At 39.1% G+C, this 27,600-nt stretch overlaps 2 protein-coding genes across 3 annotated transcripts in view; one reads left to right on the top strand and one right to left on the bottom strand.

The window, feature by feature from the left end:
* The window catches only part of LOC109859958 (UNC93-like protein), an 8,082-nt gene extending 6,218 nt beyond the window's left edge, over window positions 1-1,864 (top strand). The window contains exons 5-7 of the mRNA XM_020438718.1: window positions 313-451; window positions 649-786; window positions 1,437-1,864. Coding sequence (XP_020294307.1) covers window positions 313-451; window positions 649-786; window positions 1,437-1,657 — 498 coding nt within the window. The 3' untranslated portion in view covers window positions 1,658-1,864. The remainder of the gene's footprint in view (window positions 1-312; window positions 452-648; window positions 787-1,436) is intronic.
* A 5,574-nt stretch (window positions 1,865-7,438) lies between these two features.
* Window positions 7,439-23,373, bottom strand: LOC109859956 (proline dehydrogenase 1, mitochondrial). Of its 2 annotated transcripts, none has more exons than XM_020438716.1 (11): window positions 22,388-23,373; window positions 12,945-13,153; window positions 12,377-12,562; window positions 10,932-11,040; window positions 10,670-10,854; window positions 10,363-10,537; window positions 10,178-10,288; window positions 9,950-10,081; window positions 9,663-9,862; window positions 9,463-9,551; window positions 7,439-9,353 (listed from the first exon to the last, which is right to left on the bottom strand). In XM_020438716.1, the coding sequence occupies exons 1-11, from the start codon at window positions 22,778-22,780 to the stop codon at window positions 9,148-9,150; spliced, it is 1,995 nt and encodes a 664-aa protein (XP_020294305.1). In that variant the 5' UTR covers window positions 22,781-23,373; the 3' UTR covers window positions 7,439-9,147. The 2 variants fall into 2 exon arrangements, with proteins under 2 accessions (XP_020294305.1, XP_020294304.1); XM_020438715.1 differs by having other exon boundaries at window positions 10,932-10,996; window positions 12,381-12,562.
* Window positions 23,374-27,600: the final 4,227 nt, after the last annotated feature.

The following is a 27,600-nucleotide window of genomic DNA, read 5'->3' as shown; positions in this document are numbered from 1 at the left end:
TTTTTTTTTTTTTCTTTCAACGGAGCCATGTCTACATGACGCCGTGCAATTTTAGAATTAATGTATTTGTAAGTCGAAATAAAAACGATTCTGTTTTTCCCTCTCCTCTCGGGACAGTGTGACAAAAATTCTCAGATTTCACGTCTCGTAAGTTCGTCGGACGCAGCTTGAAAAAATATTTTTCTCGCTATGCGAGAGAGCGAGTCTTGTACAATAAATTTTCTTAAACTCCGGCTATGTTTATCGTGTGTTTTTTCTTTGAAATAAAATGTGTGTCTATAACTACTATAGCCTTTTGTGTTTTTTGCACAGGCTTATGTGGGTTGCACTTTGGGCGGCGCTCGCACCGTCGCCGTGTGTTTCCTGACCTTGGCCTTCCTGCAAGCCGTCGCCACCGTTACGCTCTCGATGTTACTCAGACACGTTGCGGACAAAAGGTATTTTGTCGTGGGTAAGTAAATTTTGTGTTAACACACATATTTGATGATTCCGCACGCAACACACGGGCGATTGACGGATCTGTTAACGCGCGATAATTGTTAAAATTGATAAAACGATGAATATCCCGATTCGAGTTTGTTTTCACAATCGGTCGCGGATTTTCGAGAAAGGGGAAGAAGAAAAACTTTGTTATTTTTATATTTCCAGCCGTGGGTTTCGCTTTTCACTTCGTTCTTTTGCTCCTTCTGCTTGTCTGGAAACCGACGAGAGACGATCCAGCTGTCTTTTACGTCATATCAGCCGCTTGGGGACTTTGTAACTCCATCTGGGAGACTCTGATATACAGTAAGTACACATTGTACACGTGTGTCTGTGCAATCTCACAGTAGTGTGAAACGTCAAAGTGGTTTTTGTGTGTGAAGACGGGCTCGCGCAAGTCGAATTGAGATGGGCTCTTAGAAACTAACGAACTCGCGTTAAGCTTCCGACCAAAGTTTCAAATGATTTCGAAACTCTGTCTTTCGTCTCGGTGCGCGAGAGATACAAGTGCGTCTTGTCAAAAGTTTACAGTGGCGACGTAGTTCGCCAGTTGTGCACATATTTAACGAATCGTATACACGCTCTGTCGCATGTGATTGAACAAACAAACCGCGAACAAAAAGACGCGTCTCGTTTGCCGCAAAGTCTCTCCGCGAGGAGAGAAACCACGCGCTGAAGGAGACCAGTACCAAAAATAACAGACTTCAATTTACGGGGCTCTCTCTCTCTCTCTTATACTTTTTTTCTCAAACTCTATAAATCGTAAGCGTATTGAAAAAAATGGGAGACTCTTCGCGCAAAAAAAATATAAATTTTTTTACACAAAATATCGCTGGTTTATTTTTAGTAAAATACAAAACAAATTGAAAGCAAAAGATACAATTTATGTTTGAGACGCAAATCGAGTCGGAAATGGGGGAACCGAGAGAAAACTTCTCAAATCTTTGACTTTCCAGCGCTGGTGATGGGCCTGTACCCGAACTCGTGGCAGGGCCCGTTGTCGACGTCGCTCTTCTGGCGCTGGCTCGGGCTGACCCTCGCGCTCGGTTTGCACGGCGTGGTGTGCACCCGTTACCGCGTGATAGGCCTCGGCACGATGCTTGTGATGACGGTGGTGCCGCATCTGTGGCTGGAAATTTGCCTGGCGCGTCGTGGCACGACGCTCGCGCCCTTATGACCGGGGGATTCGGTTGGGGCGAGCGAGCGCGGATCCAACAGCGTCGAGGCGACGACGGGTACAGATGTAAAACATCGGGGTGACTGAGAGCGAGCCGTTCCATCCAGCCGATTGTCGCATTTTACGCGACGCGGCAGCCGCAGAAGCAGCAGCTTGCAGCAGCAGCAGCAGCAGCAGCAGCAGCAACAACAGCAGCAGCAGCATCAACAGCACCAGCAGCATCAGCATCAACATCAGCACCAGCAGCATCAGCAGCAGCAACATCAGCAGCAGCATAAACAGCAGCAGCAACAGCAGCAGCAGCAGCAGCAGCAGCAGCAGACGCAGGCCGCCGATCGCGGAGCGCCACTCAAAGTGAAGACGCGACGTAGGGCGAACAGTGTGGCGTTCGCCTGTCGCACCGATTACGGTCTGCCCGACGACGGCGACGACCTTCCACCGAAGAATCCGCTTCTTCTCTTCGTGGAACCGGAACGTCGTCGGAGCGCCATCGGGGCCGGGGAGGGGTCGAAGGAGCGTGACCGCGCCACCCCTACAGTCTTCACGCTTTCGTGAGCGCGCTTTCGATACGTCGTCGTGACAAATACGAGTCGGTGCAACAGTGTCTTCAGCAGTGCGCGATGTTTTAACGTGGTGCGCCGGATAACACGCCGAGGATGTTAATTGTTTTTTTTTTTTTTTTTGGTTCTCGGCAAAGAAGACACACGAGACGCGGTCTTCTTCGATTTAAAGAGACTTAAAAGGATAAAAAGTGCGTAATTTCTTTCGCGCGTTCTTTAACTAACGCGAAGAGAATCTCGCGTGCGATAATCCCTTTTCGAACGTTATCGCGGCATTTCGTCTGTAGACTTTTATACATAAATACGTAAAAATTTTCACACAGGGTGTACAACACACGCGCGATCTCGACACGGCATCCGGCGCATCTCGTGCGAGCACAAAGTATCGCGTTTTATTGCAAGTGCGCTATTTAGCACTCTCTCGACTCGGGAGAGAGAGAGATAACACTCTCATTCTGTCTCATTCTCGCGAATTTGGAGCGAGGACGACGACGACGACGACGACGATCGATGAGCATGCCGCAACACGGGCGCTTTAAAAGCTCCCTCCGGGAGCGTTTAAGCCGCGATTAATGAGGATGGCTCTTCTCAAAGCTGGATGGAACGGCTGTGTATACAGACATTACATATATATATATATATATATATACACGCATATATATATATAGAACAATACACGTACGTCTTCTCCCGCTACGGTGCGATCGATGCACACGACTGAATAGCGGAGAGAAACGTTACGCGCGCGCGCACATACACACACACACACAAATATACACAAACACACATACATATAAATCTGCATATATCGTGTTCCGGTATCGAGCGTACCGTTTTGTATCACTCGAGCGAATCACTGTTTGACGTAACGGAACGTTGAAATGTACCTGATGTCTTTCAAGCCAAGCTACATAAAGTATATAAGTGAAATCGCGTCACGCGCGATTTCCGCGAGACATCCGAGATATATATATATATATATATATGTATACATATACATGTACATATATGTATTTATGTTTATGTGTTATATGTATATGTTTGTATATATATATATATATATATGTACGGATATATACATGCATTTTTCTCTATCTAATATCGTAGCTGCTCGTACGCGTTTCGCACCGAGGCGCGTCGATTTTTTTGAGCGAAAACGACTCTTGTCATTTTATATTACCGATCGCACTCTCGGAATAGCGTGCGCGAGAAACCGCGACTCGACTCGCGAAAGTGGCGTCGAAGTCGAAAGCGATAATCGTCATCTAGGATGAAATCTAGCGAATAATAATAATAATAATAATAATAATAATAATAATAATTCTAAGCGTTGTTAACATTATATATATATATATATCATGACAAAAAAAAAAATTCAGAGTTAAGATTTTTTATGATAATAACTTCGCGTACCAATATATTACCGGGGAGAAGGATCGTCTCTTCCTCCGTAGAATAGCGAAAAGGCTATCACCCCCGCCTCCCTCCCCCGAGATAATCCTCCGCTAAAAGAGAGACGCGCCGTTCGCGCGTTCTCACAACCCGACAAATTGCGTTTGAATCGCGAAACGATCGTCCGTTCGTCGTGTTTGAAGAAATCCTTCTTCGATCCGTGTGATATATAGTGACGATGATAAAAAAAAACAAAAAAACAAGAAACAAAAAAAAAAACACGGTGATCGTTTCCTGATTGCGGACGTTAGTTGACGTTTGTTTTGTTACAGATCTTAGACTAAGCAAGTGAAAATCTGTAATCGCATAAAGTTTAAGAGTGATCAATAAATATTATCACGTTTAAATGTTCCAAATGTAGGCGGATCGAAAAAAAAAAAAAAAAAAAAAAAAAAAAAAAACGATAAATTAGGACGATTAAGGCAACATATCACTGAAACACATTGCCTGGCGGAAACGGATGTGAGAGAGAGAGATGCCTGGTTTTTATCTCGAAGAGAACGTGTGTGTGTTTAGTCGCGTATACGTGTACTCTGCGGTGCGTTTAATATGCCTTTCGAAAAGGTCACAGACATCTTTCCCCTTCTACGGCACGTTGTCGCCGTACAGAGAGAAGTCGTCTTCACTTCTGACGGTGTCAAAACACACGTGAGAACGTGTTTTTTTTCACGGGGGGCTGCTCCACGCGCTTTTCACTTCGCGAAAAGGATCATCTACGGGATTTCTTAAATGTCCGAAAACAAATCTCCTGAGTTTTTAGTCTTCGTTATCTTCGTCTCTCGTGGTTTCGCCTGTGTGTGTGTCGCGGTTGTATTTTGTTATTATTTATTATGTACGAACTGAACGGAGAATTATATTATACATGTTTTTTATTTTATATCGATATGACAAAAAAATGACACAACTCTCTCAAAAAAAAACCAGATACAGAATGTACAAAAAATGTTCTACTCAATCCCACACGTTTTCTGGAACATGAGAAGTTCCGCCGGTGCAAACTTTATCCCCCCCTCCCCCTCCCACTTTACGGTACAGTTTTTTATGCGCCTCTTGCGTGTTTTCCGATGTTCGGGTTAATCGTATTATGCCAGCGGTTTGGATTTTACTGTCGCAAAAAAAAAAAAAAATCGACGATAAAGTAAAAAAACAAAAAACAAAAAAAAAAAAAGATACGTACGTGTCGTGAGGTCCCGGTGAAATTTGCTAGGACACTGCAAAAAAAAAAAAAAACTGCTCGCGCAGATGGGTCTGTGTACTTACTTAGCAATAAAAATTCGCTCACCCTTTCGATTTGTCGAGAATCGCGCGACCAATCGTCCGCGGGAGAGCAGAACAGGGAAGCGGAAAATCGTTCTATGTCCTAGCGAAGCGCGGAATAAGGAATATATATATATACATATATATATATCGTGTCATTGAGGAAAGGCATATATTATCTGTATTTCATGAAATAATAAATATTATCTTATTTTATATCAATCGACGCTTTGATTCACTTTCATATCTTGCAACGCGCGAATCTTTCTTACTTCGCGTGAGAGAAAAAAAAAAAACGTTTTTCTGTGCCCAACCACAACGTTCCCGAGGAACGAGCGAACACGCTCGATCCTCCATATTGCACACACTGGCTCTTTTCTCTTCTTCTATATATTTAAAATCCGTGGAATTACTTTCATGATAGAGATCATTCGTATTTATTCGTGGTTTTTGTACTTCATCAAATAATATACTAAAAGCTAACTACTTTATTTAAACGGATAATACTGACGGATTTTGCCGATCTTCCTCGAAATGTTCGTAAAGCTTCAGCTTGAAACAATGTGAAGTTTTAACATAATTCTCTAGTTCAGAATCAGGAATTTAACAATTGCAACAATTAATAAGCGCCGATTAAACTAAGAAATAACAGAGAGAGAGAGTGCGCGATCGTGTGAGAAAAATAAAATTGAAGAAGATCGGTGAAATCGGCTAAAAAGAAATAACGAAGAATCTCGTCGCCGCTCGAACGCTTTGGCAATAAAAGTCGAACACTCTCGTCAGAGAACGCTCGAAAGTTTCGCGACCAAGTTCTTCACTAATGTCGTTTGTAAAGCCTTCGTTCTCGGGAAACGGAACGTCGGTCCCGTTTTATTTTCTTGGAACTTCCATCGGGTGACACAAAAATGTAATGTAACTGACAGGACTCACATATACACCTATATTATATACGTCTATATATATATACATATATGTATATATATACACGTCAACATTTTCTACCTAAATTATTGTCAGCATCTTATGTCTTATGTACTCGAGATCGCGAGTTCGCGAAAAGTTCGCGTTCGCGCGAGCAAGACGCGGAGTTAGGCGACCTTAATACAGCCTTCAACGGAATTCATCAATGTGTAACATCTAAAAACTCACGCACACATACGCTTAGACACACATACGCTCATTCACATAGAAACACATGGAGACACTTAGCTATTAGCCCGTTTAACTTGTAACAATGCCCCTTTATTGAAATTTTTTTTATCGATCATCATTTCTCTTTTCTTTGTTTGTTTGTTTGTTTGTTTTTTTTTAATCCAGAATTTTGTGATTCACAGATTTGTTTCAAACACATTTCCTTTTGGACTTTTCTCTTTCTTCGAACTTTTTTTCTCTCGCGATCGATCATCGTCACGCAATGACGTACTACGAAGCGAGTAAATATTCTACAATGAACGTATTTTTTGTTTACATTATTACAATCTCAATATATAAATGTAGGCTACATACACACTCTCCGAACATAAAACGCGTTCTCGCAATACGTATATTAGCAAAAAAAAAATAAAATAAAAAAAAAAAAAAAAAAAGGACATGGAGATCACAAATGACTGTATTCGTGTACAACATCGAAAAACACAATGATAATGCGTTTGAGTATCATGCGCTTGTTGTTAAAACAGATAAACGCAATAGTACAATATTTGTCGACTCGAAGAGTCATACACACATTTATCGAGCCGACTTTCGTGAATGTCAGAGAAATACTGGCCTGAGAATATCAAAATACGGCACGCAACTTATAAAAACATTTGTACACTAATCTCAAGGCATAATCCGCCTTACCAGAACACACACTAGATCTAGGATTAACGCGACAACTTCAACCAAGCTCTTCACACGCTTTCGATCTTTGTGCATTATGGTTTTAATAAAAAAAAAAAAAAAGAAAAAAAAAGAAAACAAATTGCATTACATTGCAAACAACGGACAATGCACGAAAATTCAAATGCAACGTTCTCAATTGACAATATCGCAAGTAATCCTAGAACTGTTAACTAGTAAGGCATCATGGCCCTTTAGTGATAGCTTATAAGTTAAAAGCATCATAATTGATTGCGTGATCGTCATCATATCCGGAATCGTGCATTACCAGCTCGCATTAATTGCAGAGTAATGAGAAATTATTCGAAATATCAAATATATATGTATATAGTGGACGATTTTCTTCCTCTCAATCGATCAGATCATCGCTTGAGTATTATCATTACGCAATAATTTGTTTTTTATTTCCCCATTTTTGCAGCATAAGTTTCTCTCGTAGCGAATAAAACCAAAAAGGATTCGTTAATACTTAAAAATCTTATTCACATCACGGCGTTAAATTTATGAACCTAAATTATGAATCTCGGTCCTCTTTTGTATTTTTTCTCGGAAAAAAAAACGAGAATGGCAAGATAGAAGGATACATATTTCATAATACCGCGTACTTTCGAGATATGTGATTTTTTTTAAATACTTTTTTTATCCTGTAACGCAACAAGCAATATTAGGCTGAAGCAAAGTGATCAATAATATTTTGTTAGTTTTACGTATGTGTATGTGATTTATCTAGGGCTATTATCACAAAAAGATAACGTAGTTTCTCACACATTTTTCTTTCTTTCTTTTCGACCTTTTGTTATCGCCATCTCGATTATTTTTATATCACTGTTCAGTTACGTGTGCACACATTAAAAGAACAGCTCATTCTTTACAGCTATCTGAAAACATTCGGTAATTCGCACGTCTGTCGCTAAGATATCTCTAGATTTTTTATATTTTTATTACGGCTTCTTTTTATTACTTCATTAAGAGCCATCTTTTTTGTTTTTAATAATATCCACGTTATTCTCTTTTTTTCCGGAATTATTTACGATTCTGATCGGAAATATGGATTTCTGAAAATAGTGTTACGTCACTACGCTATAACGAATGATATTGAATCATCTCCGATCTCTTACCTGAATATTTTATCAACAAGGAATAATTTTTTCGTTAATTATTTTCTAATATAAATTTTTGCAACTATTTCAAATCGATTTTGAACACGGACGTAAGAATCTTCACGTCACAAATAAAGAAGATCGCTTGATCTTTATCTCATAAATAGGCAAATGTTTTTCTGATTAAAGGCTGTAATTATAGATTTTATGTATCTTCCGATATAAATCGTAGATAATTTCATGTTTTGCATAAAAGACTTGTCAGTGGCATCAATTCCTGTAGAAAGTACGCGTGATGCAGCAGCTATCTGTCTCTTTCTGGTAACTGGTGTGCGAGCATGCATCACAAACTGTTCTAAACAATCAATGTTTGAAATACATATTTACCAAGACGTGAGGTGAGCGTCACGAGTGGTGTTGCACGCATTTATACGCGCGCGGTGTTCTTTCTCTATTTTTCTCTGTTACAATATGAACAAAAAAGAACATTTACGCGAACAAAAATCATAAATAATCGATACGCACGGTGTATTATGTACATGTGAAAAGTATTTGATGAGATTCTCAAAGAAATGATAAAACTTGAGGAAAATGCAAGCATGTGTTAAAAAAAAAAAAAAAAAAAAGAACGACACCGTCCGTCTTCTCACAATCGTCACTATTGTGTTTTAAGCTGCCGATTAAATCAAGTAATCAATTCATCTTCTGTGACACGACCGTGTGACAACATACATACCGCGCACAGAAAATTGGATTTCGGACAGAGTTTGATCTCGTCGAAAGAGAGTCAGATTGCGAGTCAATTCTCGCTCTCTTGACACATTTTATGTGAAACTAAATTATAGCACGATATCTGGCTAAATTTTCTGACAACAACGGGCAAAAACGAACGGTGAACATAGCTCTAATATTGACCAGTATTGAGCACCCGATGCACTCGACAATAGAACACCGAGATAAATTTTTACACGATGGATAAATTGCGTACTCTTTCGCACTGGCATACACTCACACATACGCACACGCACACATACTCGCGTTAGCGCGCACACGCGCCTTCTCCCTTCTCAAATACCACGATAACAGATTCGTCAAGTTATTTTAATCAGTTACTACAATCCGAAGTGCCCGCATCGACGTCTTTCGAGGAGAGTTCTCAATAATTTACAACCACTACTTCAATTTTTTTTTTTTTTTTGATACTTAAAATTCTGTCTGTGCAACTAAACATATCAACTGTTCAAACGGGGGTGTAATTACCCTTCGGCTTGTAAAAGATCTTGCCGCGCACTATACGTCTTGTAATTTCACTCAGTAGTAAGCGTTTCTCCTTTTTGATCTTCTTTAGTATGCCCCGGTTTTCTTGGGCGCGCCGTGACAAGTACGGCAGTACTTCCTTAACCGGTCCGTACGGGATGTACTTGTACGCAGAATAACCGGATTGACCTGGAAATTCCATTCGATCACGATGCGCGTGATAGATACACTTGTTTCTTATCTTGTGCAATCTCGTTCAGAGATCAAATACTTAAAGATAGAGAAATAATATACATACCTAATGGAAATGTTATGTAGTCGCACATTCCTAATAATTGGCCGAAGCATATGACTTTATCTTCCGGTGAAATTCCTATTTCTTTCATTCTAAAAAATTGCAAGAGAAATTATTTCGTACACACACAAAACACATACATATTCACGTCATGTCTTTCTAAAGCGATTAAGACTTAAACAAAATCTCACGACGACACTCACTTTTCGATCGCAAAGCGCACAGTATCCTCATTATGCGAAGCGACCATAATTCCTATTTTTCTGGGATCTTCTCCCTTGTCCTTGTATTGTTTCATTCGCCTTAAACATTCCATGAGTGTTTTGTGATAGGACTCGGTTGTCGCCTCGTACGTGGGATTTGTGGGATCTGGATAACCCATAGCTGCCGCCCTAGCTCTTTCCTGAATAACAAACTCGTCGGTATTTTATATACGTACGTTCGACGAATTTTACATGAAAAATACAAAAATCTATCTAGTTTTACTGACCTGTTCGATATAAGCACCGCGAACAATTTTAGCACCGAAATAAAAGTTTTGGCGTTCCGCCTGTTCGAGGTCCGTTTTCACCTCGTTATACGCGTCTTGCAGATACGTTTGGTAAGTGTTGAATACCACAGCCTAAGAAGTAGACCGACATTTGGCAGTGAGAATATCATTCACTGAAAAGTAGCTAAGTGATAACGTCGCGATCCCCTGAGAATGTTAAAATCTTACCTTTTTCGTATTGTACTTGCGCATCATCTCCAGCGTCAAGCGAGAAATGGCCGGTTGGAAGTACGTCTGTTCCGCGTCTATCATAATACGAACGTCTAAACTATCAGCTACCTGTGACAAGGAAAAATAACTTCTGGTCATCAAAGAAATCAGACAGGAATGTGTGCTGTGTGTTCGAGACGTACCGATACAATATTATTTAGACGTCTGATCATATTTCTGAACATTTCTTCTTCCTTTGAGGTAAGCTGCGACATTAGTCTGACCATCTTGCCCGTTTTAATATCAGGTACTTGAAAAGTTTCGCTCAACTCATAATTTTCATCTAAAATACCGCTCCATGGAAACAGATGAATTACGCTGCAAATAAAAATATCTCTTGTTTATACAACTATTCTAGAAAAATATTGAGAGAAGTTATTAGAAAATTTAATTCTAGATCTTGGTGGTTTATATACATACCCGTTCTCTAAGCGTTCTTTATATACGTACCCTTCTTTATCCGCTTGAATTTTCTGAAGGAACTTTTGCACCGACTCTTCGTTCTTGATGTGTGCCTCCTCAAATTTTTTTCTGAAATCATCAGGCTTTGCATGATGAGCCAGAACAGCACCCTCGCCGCCAATAACGTCCGACATGTACTGTCGCGCGCGCATAATTACCTCCGACAATTGAAGCTAAGGTACATTAAATTATTTGATTAAAGATTTCTAATGTCAAACAGACACCCGGAAAGAAATAAATAATTATTTACCAGAAGCTGCGGCCGACCAAGCGCCGTTAATTTAACGGCGGTGATGCCCATTCCCATCGAAGCACCTGCAAAGACGTATTTTGTAACACGTCGTGTTAACGTTTCGATACTAAGTCGATTGTTTCCGATAAAAAAATCCTACGTAAAAGGACAGGTGTTATTTCAGAATCTGAATACTTATGTATGTACGTGGAAAGATTTTCAAACACAAGGAAAAGAGCGGAATGTGAATCTTCTTACCGGGATGGGGATCAACTTGGGTGTTTAAGGTAATGTTTCGGGAGGGATATTTCAGCCTCAGAGTCTTAATTTCATCGTCTGCAAAACATACGAAGTTCTTTATCTCTATCGTTTTAAATTTTTCTTCTTCGTGTCTCAGAACATTAAAACAATTCGTGAGACAACAACTGCGTTCACCCGTCCCTGACATATTTTGGCTGGAAAGTCATCTCACTCGCGTAACGATATTTATAGCCGAGTAGAGGACTCTGTTCAGCTTCAGAGTTACGGAATCCGGAAGATCTCTATCGCCGTAATTGTTGGCCATGGCAAGAGAGCTCGTGACGTTCTTCCCTCCCACTTTCTTTATATTGGCAGTAATTCGACATTTTGTAAGATAACGTTCAACGCGATGCCAGGAAGGTGTGTTGCTTCCGCGTCGGCGAGAGTCGAAAATTCGTTGAGGTCGGCGATCGATTCCGCGTGCAACCTTAGTGACGTCAACCAACCGTCCCGCCCTCGTCAATTATCCCAAGAGAGAAAGTAGATCCGCTACGTTACTTAGATTATAAGATTTTTTTTTATTTGATTTTAATCGATTATAATTTTGCAAACCATCTTTCGTATTTTATTAATGAATTGCGTTCGGATAATAAAGAGAACGTCACTGGATACACTGACTCTCGCGTAATCAGTAGTGATAATGAAATAATCGCGCTCGTAAAATAACAAACGTAAAAAGATCAAGTTTCACGATAACACTAATCCTCGTGATCTCGATAGGACGTAAATCACAATGTGTGTCAACGTTCGTACACGGCGATGATGCTCTCTCGTTGCATCGGTCGAGTACATATGAAATGTCAAGAGAGACACTCGAATCTTCGATGTTACAACTGAAATCGGTCCGTTTCAATGTGCGAATTCAATTCACACATTCGAAATCGCCGGTTTTTTTGGATCGAAGCAAATCGCGGATCGTGTCAAAGTGAACGAGTACAGATCCGTAATTTTGCTTATACCCACCTTAAAATTGAGAACATATTTTGTAACATTAACATTAAAAATAAAAAGAAATCTTTATTCGAGTAAAAAAAAAACCAACTCTAGAGCGATGAGAACATCTCACGTAATGTCGGAAAGGATAAAAAGAGCCAGTTGGGAAAAACAACGGATTAAAATTTGAGGAAGCTGAGAGTTAAAAACAGACACAATATCAACACAACTCACTCGCCACAGCTTCCAGACATCTGATAAATATATCCATGTTTCGTTCGCAGGACGCTTCGTTCAGATAGAAATACGTCCTGGCCGATGAGACTTTGTATCGCCGATCGGCGAACGATTTCTCCACGTGATACTTCTTCAGCGGACCCTCTCTCTTCTCGTCACCCGCTTCTGACACCGAGGCTCTGTGAAAGAATACCGAATACTTGACACGCTCTGATTTACGAGCACTTATCGTCATCGCAAAATGAGCCGTTGGCGTTTGAGCCTTTTTTTTTTTTCAGTTTTTTAAATATTGAAATCATCCAAACTCTACGAAGAAATTTTAGCATTTGAGAAAAGAAAAAGCTCAATGTAGAGATTGCATCTTGTTGAAAAATCGTATCGATCGTTGAAAGATAAAGCGAGAGATGCGCTTCAAGATTAAATCATACACTCGATGAACACGCGCGAGCACCAGAATAGCTGGAAATGATTTTTATGACAATTTTCTGTACTTATGCGGAAGATGAGACAAAAATTAATGCGCACAACAACGTGGTGTAAGTGGATGATGAATGTACTCACTGGACCTCGCGCCTTTCGGCCTCTTCCTGCGAGATGTCCTCCTCGACGGAATAATCGAGAATAGGTTTGACGCCAAATTGTCGCAACCTATCTAGAACGGGGGTGATCTGGACTTCATCTTCGCCGGCAACAAAATGACCGTAGAACGTCGCTTTCATCAGCTTCGTGAACAGTTTTTCACCCAGCAATGTTTTCGCCATTTTCATGAACTGTTTTAAATTTTAAACAAAATTCAAATGAAAATTATTACACACGCGTACATTTGTTCGAGCGTGCATCTAATCCACATACAATAATTTATCTCTTCAAATTTTGATTTTTTTTCTCTCTGCATTTGCTTATGTAAAAAAGACGTCAGAATTACTTAGAAAACCCAAATATATATATATATATCTCTAAATAAAAATACAAACCAACCGAGAGAGCACAGATAAATTGCAAATGTATATCCGCGTTCTCACGCGACATGTGATTTACAAGCTAAATGTGAAAAAAAAAAAAAAACCGCAAGTGCGAGGCTTTTACGCGAGCATAATGTATGTAACGTAACACGAGGCCGAAGAAAACTGTAAAAATAAAATTGCAGTTAATGTTTTGCTCAAACAGTTCAGCTCGTTCAGAACGGATGTTACATAATCCGCTCGGAGAGAGACGAAAATGTCGGCAGTATGTGCCTTCGCGATAAAAATGTGGGTTGTATAGCGCTTAATAGCAACATAAACGGTTCCTGAATCGATCTCTCAAGACACGAAACGCATGCTCCCTGTTAAACGCCATTACCCCCCTCCTTTATTTTGTCTATCGTTAAATGTCACGGTTGAATTCAAGCAAGATGCGGTATGTGAATAAAAAAAAAAATACATGTTACTTTTATTACATATATATACAGGGTGTCCCAGAATTGGTTTAACATCGCTCGTACACAGGTAGAAGGAATAAAACTAAGGTGAAAAGTCCTATACCATTTTGCTAGATTCGCAATAGTTACCGAGATTTTAATTAACAAAGATCCGCGAATAAACGTGCATCGGNCCCGATGCATGCTTATTCGCGGATCTTTGTTAATTAACATCTCAGTAACTATTGCGAATCTAGCAAAATGGTATAGGACTTTTCACCTCAGTTTTATTCCTTCTATCTGCCTACGAGAGATGTTAAACCAATTCTGGGACACCCTGTATAAATCATAAAAAATATAAAATACAATTAAAAATGGTTTTTGAGAGAGAACAACGTAAAAATAAATTAGAAGAAAAATTGTCCGCTCTTACGGCCAAGTAGACAGATTAGAAAAATGAATTTTTTTTTAATCTGCAATTAAACAACTTTTTTAAATAAAAAAATTATTACCGTTATCATACATTGTTGCACAATGTACGCATATATAGTATATGTTTAGTGAATTTAACATGTTTTATGTACACGCAATACGTATTATTTCAATTTTTATATCGCGGAGAGACACGCGACGCACATAAACACACGTTGTGTAAGAATACGAGTACATTGACAGCTCGGAAGTTACAACTCGACGTTAATTTCTCGGTAATATCACTTCAGACCAGTAACAGTGGTTTATCTTAATTTACACGGCCGTGATTCACACCGTTGCGGGTTTGTGACAACCGCGAAATGATGGAACGTTCGGTCAAATACAAATTTTTATTTGAGCGCAATAGGGTACGAACTTAAAAAGCTATTTTGTCCGGATGTTAAATTGCTTCGGTGTCCTGCAACGCAATCATCATTCGTTGTTATTGCGATCTTATTGCTTCGAAGAACGAAAGGTTACGCGTTGGTCGTTGATTTCTTTCGAATAAATTGGCTATACGGAAAAACCCGTAAAGTCTTAAAAACACTTAACGCTTGAAAAAGAACAGAAGTGCCCATGAGGATAAAAACTTCCAGATAACGATAAATTTGTTTTTCGGGAGCACAGCGGTGGCGTACACGTAACGCGAGTTTAAGCAAGATGACAACGTGCAATTAGTCAGACAATTAAAATAGATATCGCCGCGATGATGACAGGCGAGAAAATCGATCGCCGAGTCGAGTGTCGTCAGATGAAATCGTAGAAGAGTAAAATTGAGATGCATCGGGAAGCAGCAAAAACTATTTTACAATCGACGAGAAGACGATTCTAATTTTGTCGTCATTCATAAGATTTCCGTTCCGATAAATGTTTTTTTTTTTTTTTTAATTCCGATTGAGGAAAATTACCACCTCGTTAACAAGTGAACGACGATATCACACAAGTAAAATTGAAATAGTAGTACACACGCACGCGCGTGTAATTCTGATCTAAATCGCGATGGAACAATTTACGCTCGAATTAATTTTGGGAAAAAAAAATTCGATTCTTAACAGAGAAAAGTTAAACAAACAGTCAAAGTGGTGCGATATGAACTTCACCGAATTACTTAAGTCATTATTATGTTTGTCTATCTATATCCCGGGACTTACTACAGTTTACCAACGATATATATACTTACTGATAAACCCGAACGATGTGTGCGTAAAGATTGCGATAAGCTTTTTTACATATCAAGAAAACACACACCTGTCAAAACGCAGACACTTCTCGCCGCGAAATTTGTATAAATTTTAATCGCAATATACACGGCTAATATTTTAACAAAATATACGTATAACACACATGATTGATCTTTCTCGCGAGATTTAAAGGGATTTAAAGTGACTTTAATTTTGTCACTGAAATCATCGTGTTGTATGTTTGTGTTGTATCACGCGTATATCAATCGTTGCTGCGTGCCAAAATTGTCGGAGCAACTCGCGCGCCTCGATATAAAACATTGTTTGCAAATAAACGTCGTTACACAACTGCAATCAGCCATTCGAGACTTTGTCAAGACAATTAAGAGAAATCTCTCAACTTCTATACTAATTTTTCATTGTTAGCGACTAATTTTGTTTGTGTTCTATTTCGATCGCACAATACGCGCGTGTGTATATATTTCACACTGCAGATTGACTCTATAAAATGCACTTCTTGGCAATCGTGCGGGCCGTTGAACCGCATTGCCTATGTCTTACGATCAAGTCGATAAACGTAACTCGAAGAACGTGACACGACGTGATACCGCGATTCGAGCCGACAATTGATCCGGAAAAATTCTTGCCGCGAAACACACCTTGCGGCTGAAAAAAAGTCACAACAATCAGCTTTATTATTATTAATTATTTTGATTTTGCTAGAAATCAATTTCTCTTCAATTTAATCAATTTTATTTTTAAAACACGACTGTAGTCGCGGCGTTGACTGAATGTTACCGGAAACAAGTATTGTATATGTTATTAAAACATATCGAGGTTATCTCCTGAAAATTACATGTTTTTAAGAATCTCTCTCTCTCTCGAATCGATCCTATAGAAACGTGGCGCGTACTGACGCGTTACGGTAATACACACGTGTACATCGTTGTCTGTAATATAAATAAACATGGAAAAACCCTGCAAAAGATAAAAGACAGCACAGCGAGTCACATACTCGTGTTATCACGATGTCGATACCGGCGGCTTGATTCGGAAACGTCAATCGTTACGAACGCGTCGACGAAAATGCTATTTTTAAAGTTTCCGTTAGCTATTCAAATATCTATATTTTTGTCGATCGAGACACAAGATGTCTCGGTTTCGCAACACGAGCAGAAACAACAATATTAATTTCACATTTTAATTTTTTTCTATTTACTAAGTTCTTTGAATTATTAATTTTTATTAATTAAACTGACTTTGTTTGGAAAAAAAAAGCCAAAAACTCCAGTTTTTGTTGACGCCAAGTTTCGAGATAACGTGCTTAAATCCACTCGCGAAAGGAATATAGGTCGGGATAATAGTCGCAGAGAGAGAGAAACATTTGCGACGTTTTGGTATCCGGCGAATTTCGCGGTTGAAATTCATCCGTGCGTCCCTGGTACGAGTGGTCGTGCGAGGAGGCGCCGGACGAACCGGATAACCTTGGAATTACTTATCACGTGTCGTTAAAAGCGGCCGACCGACCGATCAGCTCGCTATCTCGTATACGGGAACACCCTGTATATAAATGACACATGAACCACTCTCGACACATGCTACGTCGCATACTTGGTCATCAGAAGACTCACGTGTGCGGCTCGGAGCTGACCGAAATCCGGACGAGATCATGAAGACAATTCTAGAACGCGCGACGAGTGACCTGAGACAAAGAAAAAAAAACCTCGACAAAATTTCTATTAATTTGTTCGCCCAATTGTTGCGCCAGACGCGGCCGTGCAAACACGGCCGTGGAAAAATCTGACGGCCGGCCGTTTCGCAAGTAAGATTCGCGTGAATAAAAATCGAACACATCGAAAAAAAAAAAAAAGAAAAGTAAACACAACTCATTTACATGAAAATTGTTCCGCAAACTGTCACAATAGATGATTCAAATGAGAAAGACGGACTCGATATTGTGTTGAATGAATTATAAGCGGAGAAAACATAAAGAGAGAAAAAAAAAGACAAATTCAATCAGAGAGAATACGGAAGAGCACTTTTGTGAGCGAGAAATTGCGGGCGAGAAAAGACGACGATAATAAAAGAAAAAGGTTAATCAATGCGCGCGGAGTGTGTCTCGCGACAAAGCAAGAGGCGACAGACACGACGACGCCGCTACGTACGTAACTTTGCGATACGCGCGCAAAATTGCGTAACAAGAGCAGTTCGCATCGTGAATGCGAACATAACAATGCGAACGAGATGCAAGAATCACGCTCTCGCATTGATCCGATTTGCTCACGTGATTACGTGGTGTGTGAAGATACGGTATTGATCTTACACACATGGTCCGTGTTCTACTTTTATCTGTAACATGTCATCAATCATACGTCATTGAAGAGAATGTCGTAAAAGAATGTGAGGAAATTCGTCAATTCGTTGTTGCGATCAAGAAATTAATTCAAGGGTGAAAAATTCATTGTGGAACACACGGTGTAGTATAAAAGTTAGAAATTCTTTTAACACTTTTATTCGGATAATAAATTATTTTATATTACGTCCGAATGAGAAAAAACTGAATCGTCAACAATCTTCCGAGTTTTTTTTCCGAGAAAGAAACTCCGGTGAAAGAAAGTCACATTTTTTCGGGTCAGGTCAGATTCTCTAAAGAACTAAGCGTCGTATATTGATGAGGTAACCCCGGATTGGGATCGTATTGTCCTTGTGCAGGTTTTTCCCCGACGTCAACAAAGACCTGTCGGCGGCACACACGTGAATTCTTTTCTACGGTTCTCAACCAGTCGGTTCGAAAACTGATACATATGTTAACACGTGTTAATTTTTACAGTCCGAGCGTTTTTTTTTTCCTGGTGGACCTTTGACCGTTTTTGAACCTGAAGAACTTGTTTAACAACAGATTCCTTTATTTATTTCGAGACGAAAATTTTAATATATCGAACTATGTCGAGGCTACACAATTATTCTTGAAATATCAGCAGGTCTAAAGTTGGCAAATCAATTGTCTAAAAAAAAAAAAAAAAGTACACGCGCTCAGGTAACTTCAGTGACACAATGAATGCGTCCAGAGTTTTTTTTTTAATGTCGACTGATCACTTTAAATGTAATCTCGCGTATACGATAATATCGCAAGTTTTTTTTCCAACAGTTTTTTGTCGGTTGGTAATCTATTGTCCGCACAATGAAATATTTAAAGACTTCCTCGTAAATTCATGAAAAATACATTTGAGACCCTGAAATCTTCACCCAACAACGTTTGCTTAAGCGTGACATGAATAATTATAAAGTCTTCCGCGTCAAAGGACCGTGTTATTGAACATAAATTGATGCTAAAATAATACGTTTAGAGAAGAAAAAGAGTATGCGCAATATCTCTGTGGCGACCGAGAGAGACCTCGATTTAGGAAAGAAAAACAATTTTCTTTCCCCGACCGTTGTTTACCGTAAACATTTTTTCAATTAGCTCCCCGTAAAATACGTCTCGTCAAACAAACCCCGAAGCAGTCAATATATATGTATATATATCATCAAATCGAACAGGCTAACATTTATATCTGCCGAGAGATGATTTATCGAACGATTGCATGCGCTAGTCCGCAATGAGTAATGCGGTCGATAGAGCACTCGCACGTGACGAATTTTGCGTTACGTAAAGTTCGCAAGTACACGGGTAGGTAGGTATAGGTAAGTGTAGCAATTTTGTGGCGTACGCGATAAGATGCATCGTTGCAATGACGTGGGTGAACCAACTGTGTTCCAAGGTTTGCATTGGACCGCGAAAAACATACGTGTATATACACGTGACAGACTTAAACGTCCGTAATGACTTACGAAGATTTAGAAGAAAAGCTCGTAATTGGTTACACGTAATAGTTCGTATAAAAAATTCCGTAATTTGCAAGTTTTTATATTTTTTAACCGCGATAAAAACCTAGTAAATTATTTTTCTACTACAAAAAAATTCTCGCAATTATACACCGAACAAGTCTGTAATTATAGTAAATTAGATATGTGTTATTCGTAAAGCGAGAACATTTGCACAAATTGCAAACGTTTTTCGCAAACGCGCGACATTGTGTTCTCTTTTCACTTCACAAAAAAACTTGAATATTATAGAAATACATACAACTGATTATTTGTTTTACACTGCGTAGTCTTTGAACTTACGCGAGTTTCTGTTTGGAGTGAAAAAACTTTTAGACATTTGCATAAATTGGCAACGCTTGAAATCACGTCAGTCTCTCAAAGATACTGCACTTCGTAGAAGTATGAACGCACACAAAAAAACAAATTATATCTATTATTTCACGGACAAATATTACAAGAACAGTCCTACCATAAGACAAAGATCAACAAACCCGACAGTTTCCTTAATAACGGATTAAGAAAAAAAAAACATTAAATTCTATGTACCGCACGTCTATCCGTAGACGGTGGTTATGTAATTGGCCGACGACGACGGCGGCGGTTTGCGGCAAAATTCCTAGGTCGATTCGGTGTGACCGGCAATAGTGAAATCAATAACGACGCGCCGTACTACATACATCGTCGTCGAGAGTTACCTTAAAAACGCGCAAAGTCTCGAAACGTTACGTAAATTTCAGACGAAAAAAAATTCAAAAATAAAAAAAAACCTGTAAAACCGAGTGTGAGACTTTTATCGGAAAGTTCTCCGGCAAGATACATTTATCGATTGTATTCAAGATCGCTATCGCGCCATGCTATCCGAACGATCGATTTTGATAAATTGCACCGCGTGAGTGATTTGTTGGTAGCCGGACAGATTGTATGTCACAAAGAACGCAGTAAAAACGCAGTAACCGATACTTAAGTGTGCAGGTAATCGATACTTTTCTCGATCCTTGAATTGACCTATCGTAAATATACGAAACTCGATCTCTTAGAAACACCGCGAGAGAGAAAATTTGTCTCGATAATTATTCCCACACAGGAAACGACGATCTAATCACAACTCTGACTCGACGATAGTCTAGTTTATTTATCTTTGAGGAACAGATGTCTCTCTTCAGATAAGAAAGTTGTAAATAATTCAGTGATATCAGAGAAAGATTGAAGTATTGACCAAGGTTAGTGTCGACTCGTGCAATTAATTTTATCCCGAAGCGAGACAATTACATACGAAGACCACAGGGGAAGAACTTGATAAGTTCACATTTTCGTGATTTTGAAGAAGAGCGAGTTTAAGGTTCAAAATGTATATGTATTTTTGTGTTACACATTTTACAAAAGTGCTCACATCTCGGAATCTATCTAAGAATTTCCCTCTCTCGCTTTAGATAATTAAAATACTCCATTTTAACTATCAAACATGAACCGAATAACATGAACCGAAACAGAAAAAAAAGAGAACTTATCACAAGTTCTCCCCTTGTGGTCTTCACATGTAACATATGCGCGGAAGTAGTTTGTTATATACATTGTATACGTTCGTACATATATAGTTTAACGAAGTTGCGGATTGATTATTCGTAGTAGTGTGACGTACATATGTGTAGGATTGATTCGCATCATAGGTGACATCATTATATACGGCTCTCGTCTTATCAATAACTCGTCAAATATAATTCTCAGAATTAATTTCACGCTATTTAAGTAACGACGTCACTATCTCACACGTCATTGTCACGTCACAAACCAATAAAAATGTGTTTTACACGGGTTTTAAATGGGATCATTCGCAGAATTATCACAGCTCGGAAACCCATTTAAATCTCGTATCAATGTCTTACGGTTTGTTGACATCACCGTGATGCAACGATAATCGTCATGTATCGCGTGATTCAATTTCAATCGGGAAGAAGAACAATTGATATTTCTTAGTACGAAAAGGGAAGTCCACAAGGAAATATAAAGTAATACGTCACGCGCAAAATTATTTCTCCCAAGATCGTAAATATATCGTTATCAAAAAATATATCGTTTGCAAAAAAAAAAACCAATGTGGCACGTAAAAATATACCTTGTGACAAATGTATCTCGTGAGAATTAATTAATTAATTAACTGATGATACGTATTACGAAGTATCCCTCCTATTTGTTGCTTGAGATAAAGAGTCACTGATAAACCGAACCCATACTGGGAGATGCAAATTACATTAGTAAAACTCTTCGCAGAAATTAGAATAAAAATTGGAAATGAATGGATATTAGGACATATGTATATTGAAGAATATATATATATATATACAAGTTACATTTTACTTTCTTGAGAGATGCGAGAGAATCGATCGCATGTGGTTCGATCAATCGTGAGAAAAAAAACTACATGAGGCGGCTGATAAGTATTCAAAACGACGCACATAGATAGCAACAATATCATATTGTCGTCGATAGATTTTATCTTTTCAGAAGAAGAAAGGTCAAACACACTAGCTATTCTTTTAGATTACTTGTCAATCGCCCGACGTATGTGTAGAGAAAAATGATTATTTTAACTATTCTCAAATTACTCATTATCTGTAGGAAGTTCCTCGAAGTGCTTATCGCTTTAAAACAAAAGAATGACTGACGATCTCTAAGTGTAATTAACGCAACAGCATGTAATTAACATGCGCTATTTAAATTAATTTATATATCTATTTGTGTGCCTTTGAAGAAACGCATAGGAGATATAGAAGAGACATCTTAGAAAGTGAGAGAGAAAAAACGGGAGTGACTTAATCGTCATATATATATATATGTCTGAATCAGTGAAACAAAACTAGAAGCTTCAATTTTCGCACTACGTTTTCCAATTCATTAATATATTCATTAAAATTGTTCACTTTTTTATTTTTATTTGTTGTACACAAATATTATTTTTTTTAATGATTTTTTTTTTTAGCGGTAACTTTGCGCATCGGCACGATCGGTTCCAAAACATGCTCGGAGCTCACGATCGTAACGAGAACAAAAACACAAAAAAACATGTGCGTACAAATGACTCTCACCTTCATATTATTTTCCACGATATACTCAATAGAGCACATCTGATAGACAAAGTAGGCTCGCACCAGCTCCGTTGTGGTTTTGCTCTTGAAAGCGGCAACCGGGTCGTTAAACTTCAAATCAAGCGGGTCGATCTGCCGAGGCGCCGCTGATTGCTGCTGCTGCTGCTTCTTGACGTCAGTGGCGGCGGCGGTGGCGTATCCGCGCGTGTCATTACGCACCTGCGTAACCAGCCGGAACGGCGGTGTCCTCGTCGCGGCCGCTGTCGTCATCGGTGCCATCATTGACGCCGTCGTGTTCTCCAAAAGACCGACCACGGGCAACGGTAACGTGCCGCACTTGGTCAACTTCTTGCCGGCGCAACATCGCCGCGGCACGCTTCTCAAAAACGCCATCGTATCGCGAAGTGCGCGCGCGAGAGGTCGAGAGAAAGAGAGAGAAACGAAGTAGGAAACAAAAAAAAAAAAAAACTGGAAAAAGAGCGTGCGTGAATAAGGAGGAAAAAGGAAAGAGAAGCGGAATTGGGAAGCGCGAGGGAAAAACCGTTGACGGCGCGACTTTCGCAGCTGTCCGACGGGATATCGCGTCTGCGATCGCTTTCTCACCGAGGCTACCTTGGCACACCTTCAGGTTTTGGTGAACGGAGCGGAAATCGAGGAACGAGACGGAGAAGCGAGACAGAGAGAGAGAAAATAGTAAAAAAATGGGAAAAGACAGAGAGAAAAAGAGAAAGAGAGAGAGAGAGAGAGAAAGCGAAAGGGACGGACGATGATCGGACGAATAATCCGGCTTTTGCCGACGACAAGAGTGCTTCAGGAGTGAATCAAACCTACTGGCGATCGATTTCTCGGGGACCTTCAATAAGCTGACAGGAAGGTTCGCTGCTCGCTTGGCTCTTTCCTTTTGTGACACCCAAGGAACGACGTGCGCGTGTTGTTCAAGCGACGTGTATTACCTCGTACACGAGGGTCGCGACGCGGCACGACTGACGGCGAGCAGCGGGTCGCGCGTCGTCCTCGGGTCCGTCGTCGTGACGTGCCGGGGAGCGCGTTAAGCTCGACGATGGGAAACGCGCACGAGTAATGGCGTCTTCGCTTCGCTGCTCTGCTCACGGCGCGACAAAACTATTGATTTTCGTTCGCCGGGGAACGTACTACTATTCCGACAACGTATACCGTACCGTACCGGGTCCGCTAGCGGCTTAAATATAACGCGCCGCGCCGATCAGAACGACTTGCCGACTTGCCGCCGACGCGCCTCGTCCCCGCGGGTTAGCGCGCGCATCGCCACCACCATCGCGATCGTCGTCCGTTGCCGCCGTGATCCTTACACGCCGATTGGTACAACGTCGGAGGTGTGAACCCGGTGGTCGCGACTCACATTGGTCGTGAACATTAGGGCAAACGCAGACCTATGCGCGGTGCCACATGACGCACAGTAATGTCGTCACGGAATTCCGGAATTTCTCAGAACTCTTCCCCTCTTTCTCTTCTTCTCTTTTTTTACATTTCGAATATCTCTTTACTGCTAGTTTGCCTCACAACTTCATGTAAAATTTTATAATAAACGTTTGAAAAAGATGTGAAAAGTTTAAGGTCAGTATTTTTTTATTATATACGTCAGATTTAAATTCTTATCTTTAGATAAACTGTAGCCCCTTTAGATAAAACTGCTCGTACAGCATCATAGGTTTACATTAGCAATAATGTTGTTGGCTTGTAATTTGGTTACGTGAGAAAAAAGACTCCAAACCAAATGCCCAAATTGCAGCCATACTTCTGGTTGATGTCGCAATGGCTGAGAGCGAACATGTGCGAAAGTCCTGTTTACAATGTTGCAAATTGGTAGTCGCAGAACTCAAATGAAAACCTCATTGAAGAGCGACAATGCTACTAGTGATTTGTGTTTGATCCGAAAAAGCCGGAACCTTCATGACCAGATCCACTTTACCGACTTGTCTATCGATACGGACTTGGTTTATGTCCACGCTATATCTACCGCTGATAACAAGTTTAGCGCGAGACGCGCCAAAATTTTCTCGACCAAGTAGTTAACGCGCGCTTCTGTAGATGGCACGTGCTGTCTAAACCGCGCTTCGCTCCAATTACTTGTTGCTACGTGTAGCAGGGTAGCACACTTTGATTTATATTGAAAATTTGTAAACGTTTTTTTGACACATACGCGCTGTTATATACTCTCGAGACAATAACGTTTGTGATATCGATGCGGAAAGTATCGGATTGTGCATATATAAAACTGTTGCCGATCTGCCGTCACACTACCGTCACAGTTCAAACAGGTAACAGTGTTTACTGAGCCTTCTTTAAATAAAAAAGATTTGACAGGTTTTACAGGACAAGATATATATATATATATATATGTACGATTAATAACGTCAAATAATTATAATTGCGATTATGTTATAATAATTTATTTAAACATTTACGCACTTAATATATATATACATATATATAAGCATATAGAGACACATATGTATGTATATATATAACGTGTCCACAGTCTTGAAAGCAGTTGCGGATTTTTGTATATACATATAAGCTATGCATATGTAAATATACATAATTTATATATGTATACGTAGGATGTTTGGAAATAGACGAAATTTATTTGGTTAACGTGGTTTTAACATTTCTCGTCGTGTGAAACTGAAATGAATGATTTTGTTCTTAGTATATAAAAAAAATACTGAGTTACTGAATCAATCCTGTGCGGTCAAAAAAACAATTGATCAAAATATATCTTCGATAAGAAAATATAATCATTAAATTTTGATGTGATTGAGAAAACATTACAGTTTTTTTAGAAAAGAATTTTTTTCGTTGACCACACAAGAGCGTACATACACCTATATATATATATATATATATTTCCGAACATCCCGTTACAATTCTGTAAATTCATATATATTTTTTCATACAGGTGTGTTGCCCGACAATTATTATTATTATTTATTCTATACATCTACGAATCCTCTGACTAATCTAGGATCGATTTTCTAACGTAGTAAATTGCATACACATACGTATACATGTATATATGTGCACGCGTGAGTGCACCCACACGGGAAAAAAATTTACAGAAACCTCAGATACACACAGATATCGTTCATTAGATATCGCATGGAGCTGTAAACGTCTAATGAAGCTTTTGTTCTGTGTGGAAAAATTGTGTGATATTGTATATACATGTATACGTGTATATATAACATTGACAATTTCGACAGTCATAAAACTTGATTTTTTTTTTTTTTTTTTTTTTTCCGAATAAACGTTTATAATAATCACGTAAAAGAGATAAAAAGCACATTTTTCGAATCAAAGTCGACGTGATTTTATCACTCTAAAGAACACTAGTTTTTTTGACGTTCGCGCTTACTATCTTTTTCTCACATTTTTCCTCACTTTATTCGTCGTTTGTATTGTGCATCATTATACGATCTCGAACCGTTGCCGTTTCTCAGTTTTTTGAAGAAAATGAAAAGAAGATAATAGGCGTAAACGCCGAAAAGAGCCTTGAGAGGCTTTTAAACTGGCTCTGCTTTACATATATAACGCAATCCCAGTAAATTTGAACGAATTTCAACGTCCAAGTTAGCTCGAGATGAAAAAATTGATTGAGATTCCAAAATTGGTCAACTGAATCTGTAAGTAAAACCTTGCAGTGTAAGTATAGATATGTGCAGTATACAAAATGTCATTTAGAGAACGGTTAAATTATTATAAAAGAGAGCAATCGTCGGAAAAAGCGGCATATTGCTTTCGCGCGTATCAAAAGATTAAAAATGCGTTATTTAAAAAACAAAAAAAAAAAAAAAACAAAATACACCAGTCTCATAATATTAAATAAAAAAAAATTTCGACGATATATGCTTGAACATTTTATGTCATGGAGATAATTTAAAAGAAAGAATTCTCTGTCTCTCTCGAATCTCTATCACTTTTTTGACACGAGAAATATACTTCCGAAAACGGACTTTTTAGCAACACAATTTGCATATTTATATATATATATATATATATTTATATTTATAATTTTTTGTTTTGTTTGTGTGTGTGTGTGTGTGTGCGCGCGCGTGTCTATTTATAAGTTAATTTGTTAGTGTCTAGATAAAGCATTTTGAAACTTAGACATTAAAAATAATAGATCCTAATTAATAAGTTTTGTCAAATAATCTCTCTTATGGAAACGGAAGTTCCAAGAGTTTTTTTTAATTGCTTTACACCTACGCGCGTTTCACCGTGCGTGCGCGCATAGATTGTATCGTTATCGCGGAACGCGATCGCGCTAACTCTCGCAAGCAAGCGCACTCCTAATCCTCACGAGAGCACAATCACGTACTCGGGCCAGGACACTTGCTCTTTCACGAGAGGATTTATTTTATTACAACAATCGCGCACGATTCTTATAATCGCGACCAATTCTTAATCTGATTTTAACTACCGCAATAATTCGCAGATTTCTTTGCGCGATATACACATATATATGTATATATATATATATATATATGTATAACTCTCCGAGTATATAATAGGCGACTATTATATTGGGAATGAAAACATATAGTATATAGATCAGAGCCGGAGCGCGATTTTGCATTCTTTAAAACACTTGACTTACGTCAGTCAACACCTGCCACTTTCCTCACTTATTCTCGTTTTTTCCCCCTGTTCATTACGATCTCACGAGCTAATACCGTCCCTGAGTTCGAGTGTCACGTGCTTAAACAAAAAATTAAACAAGAAAACGCGAGAGAAAATCAAAGAAAAATACTTGTGGAGGTGTAAACGCCAAAGTCGGTGCCGCAAAGAATGCGAAATATCGCGCGCTTGACTCTGGCATAGATAACGGAGTTTTGAAATTTAAAGTTGAGATTTGAATATAATTGTAGTGTGATTACTACGCTACACACGTACGCCGACCAATATCTTTGTCTCGTTTTTGTCGACTATCTTGACAGCGCAGTTTTTTTTTAGCACATTGCTATTTTGTTCCGCTTTTATTTATTTTTATCTTCCGGCAATATATGTGTATATATACATATATTGTAGAGTGCTCCCTAATTTCTGAATTTTCACTCCCAACACAGATCTAGATTTATATTATATATAGATTTTTGTTTTTTTGTTTTTTTTTGTTTTTTTTTTGACTAAAACAATCGCCTGATCGTGCACACTTAAATAGAGCACACAAAGAA

Source organism: Pseudomyrmex gracilis, unplaced genomic scaffold (genome assembly GCF_002006095.1).
Source record: "Pseudomyrmex gracilis isolate BER0280 unplaced genomic scaffold, ASM200609v1 scaffold_308, whole genome shotgun sequence".
Classification (NCBI taxonomy): Eukaryota; Metazoa; Arthropoda; class Insecta; order Hymenoptera; family Formicidae; genus Pseudomyrmex; species Pseudomyrmex gracilis.
This window is presented reverse-complemented; position numbering and strand designations above follow the sequence as displayed.

Bases quoted from the DNA above. Each gene is read 5' to 3' on its own strand.
- LOC109859956 (XM_020438716.1), bottom strand. From the start codon at position 22,780: ATGGCGTTTTTGAGAAGCGTGCCGCGGCGATGTTGCGCCGGCAAGAAG. The intron at 11,041-12,376 runs GTTGTGTTGATA...CAATCGACTTAG, and splicing joins CTGGAAGCTGTGGCGAGTGA to TATCGAAACGTTAACACGAC. The intron at 10,538-10,669 runs GTACGTATATAA...TTTTATTTGCAG, and splicing joins ATTCAAGCGGATAAAGAAGG to CGTAATTCATCTGTTTCCAT.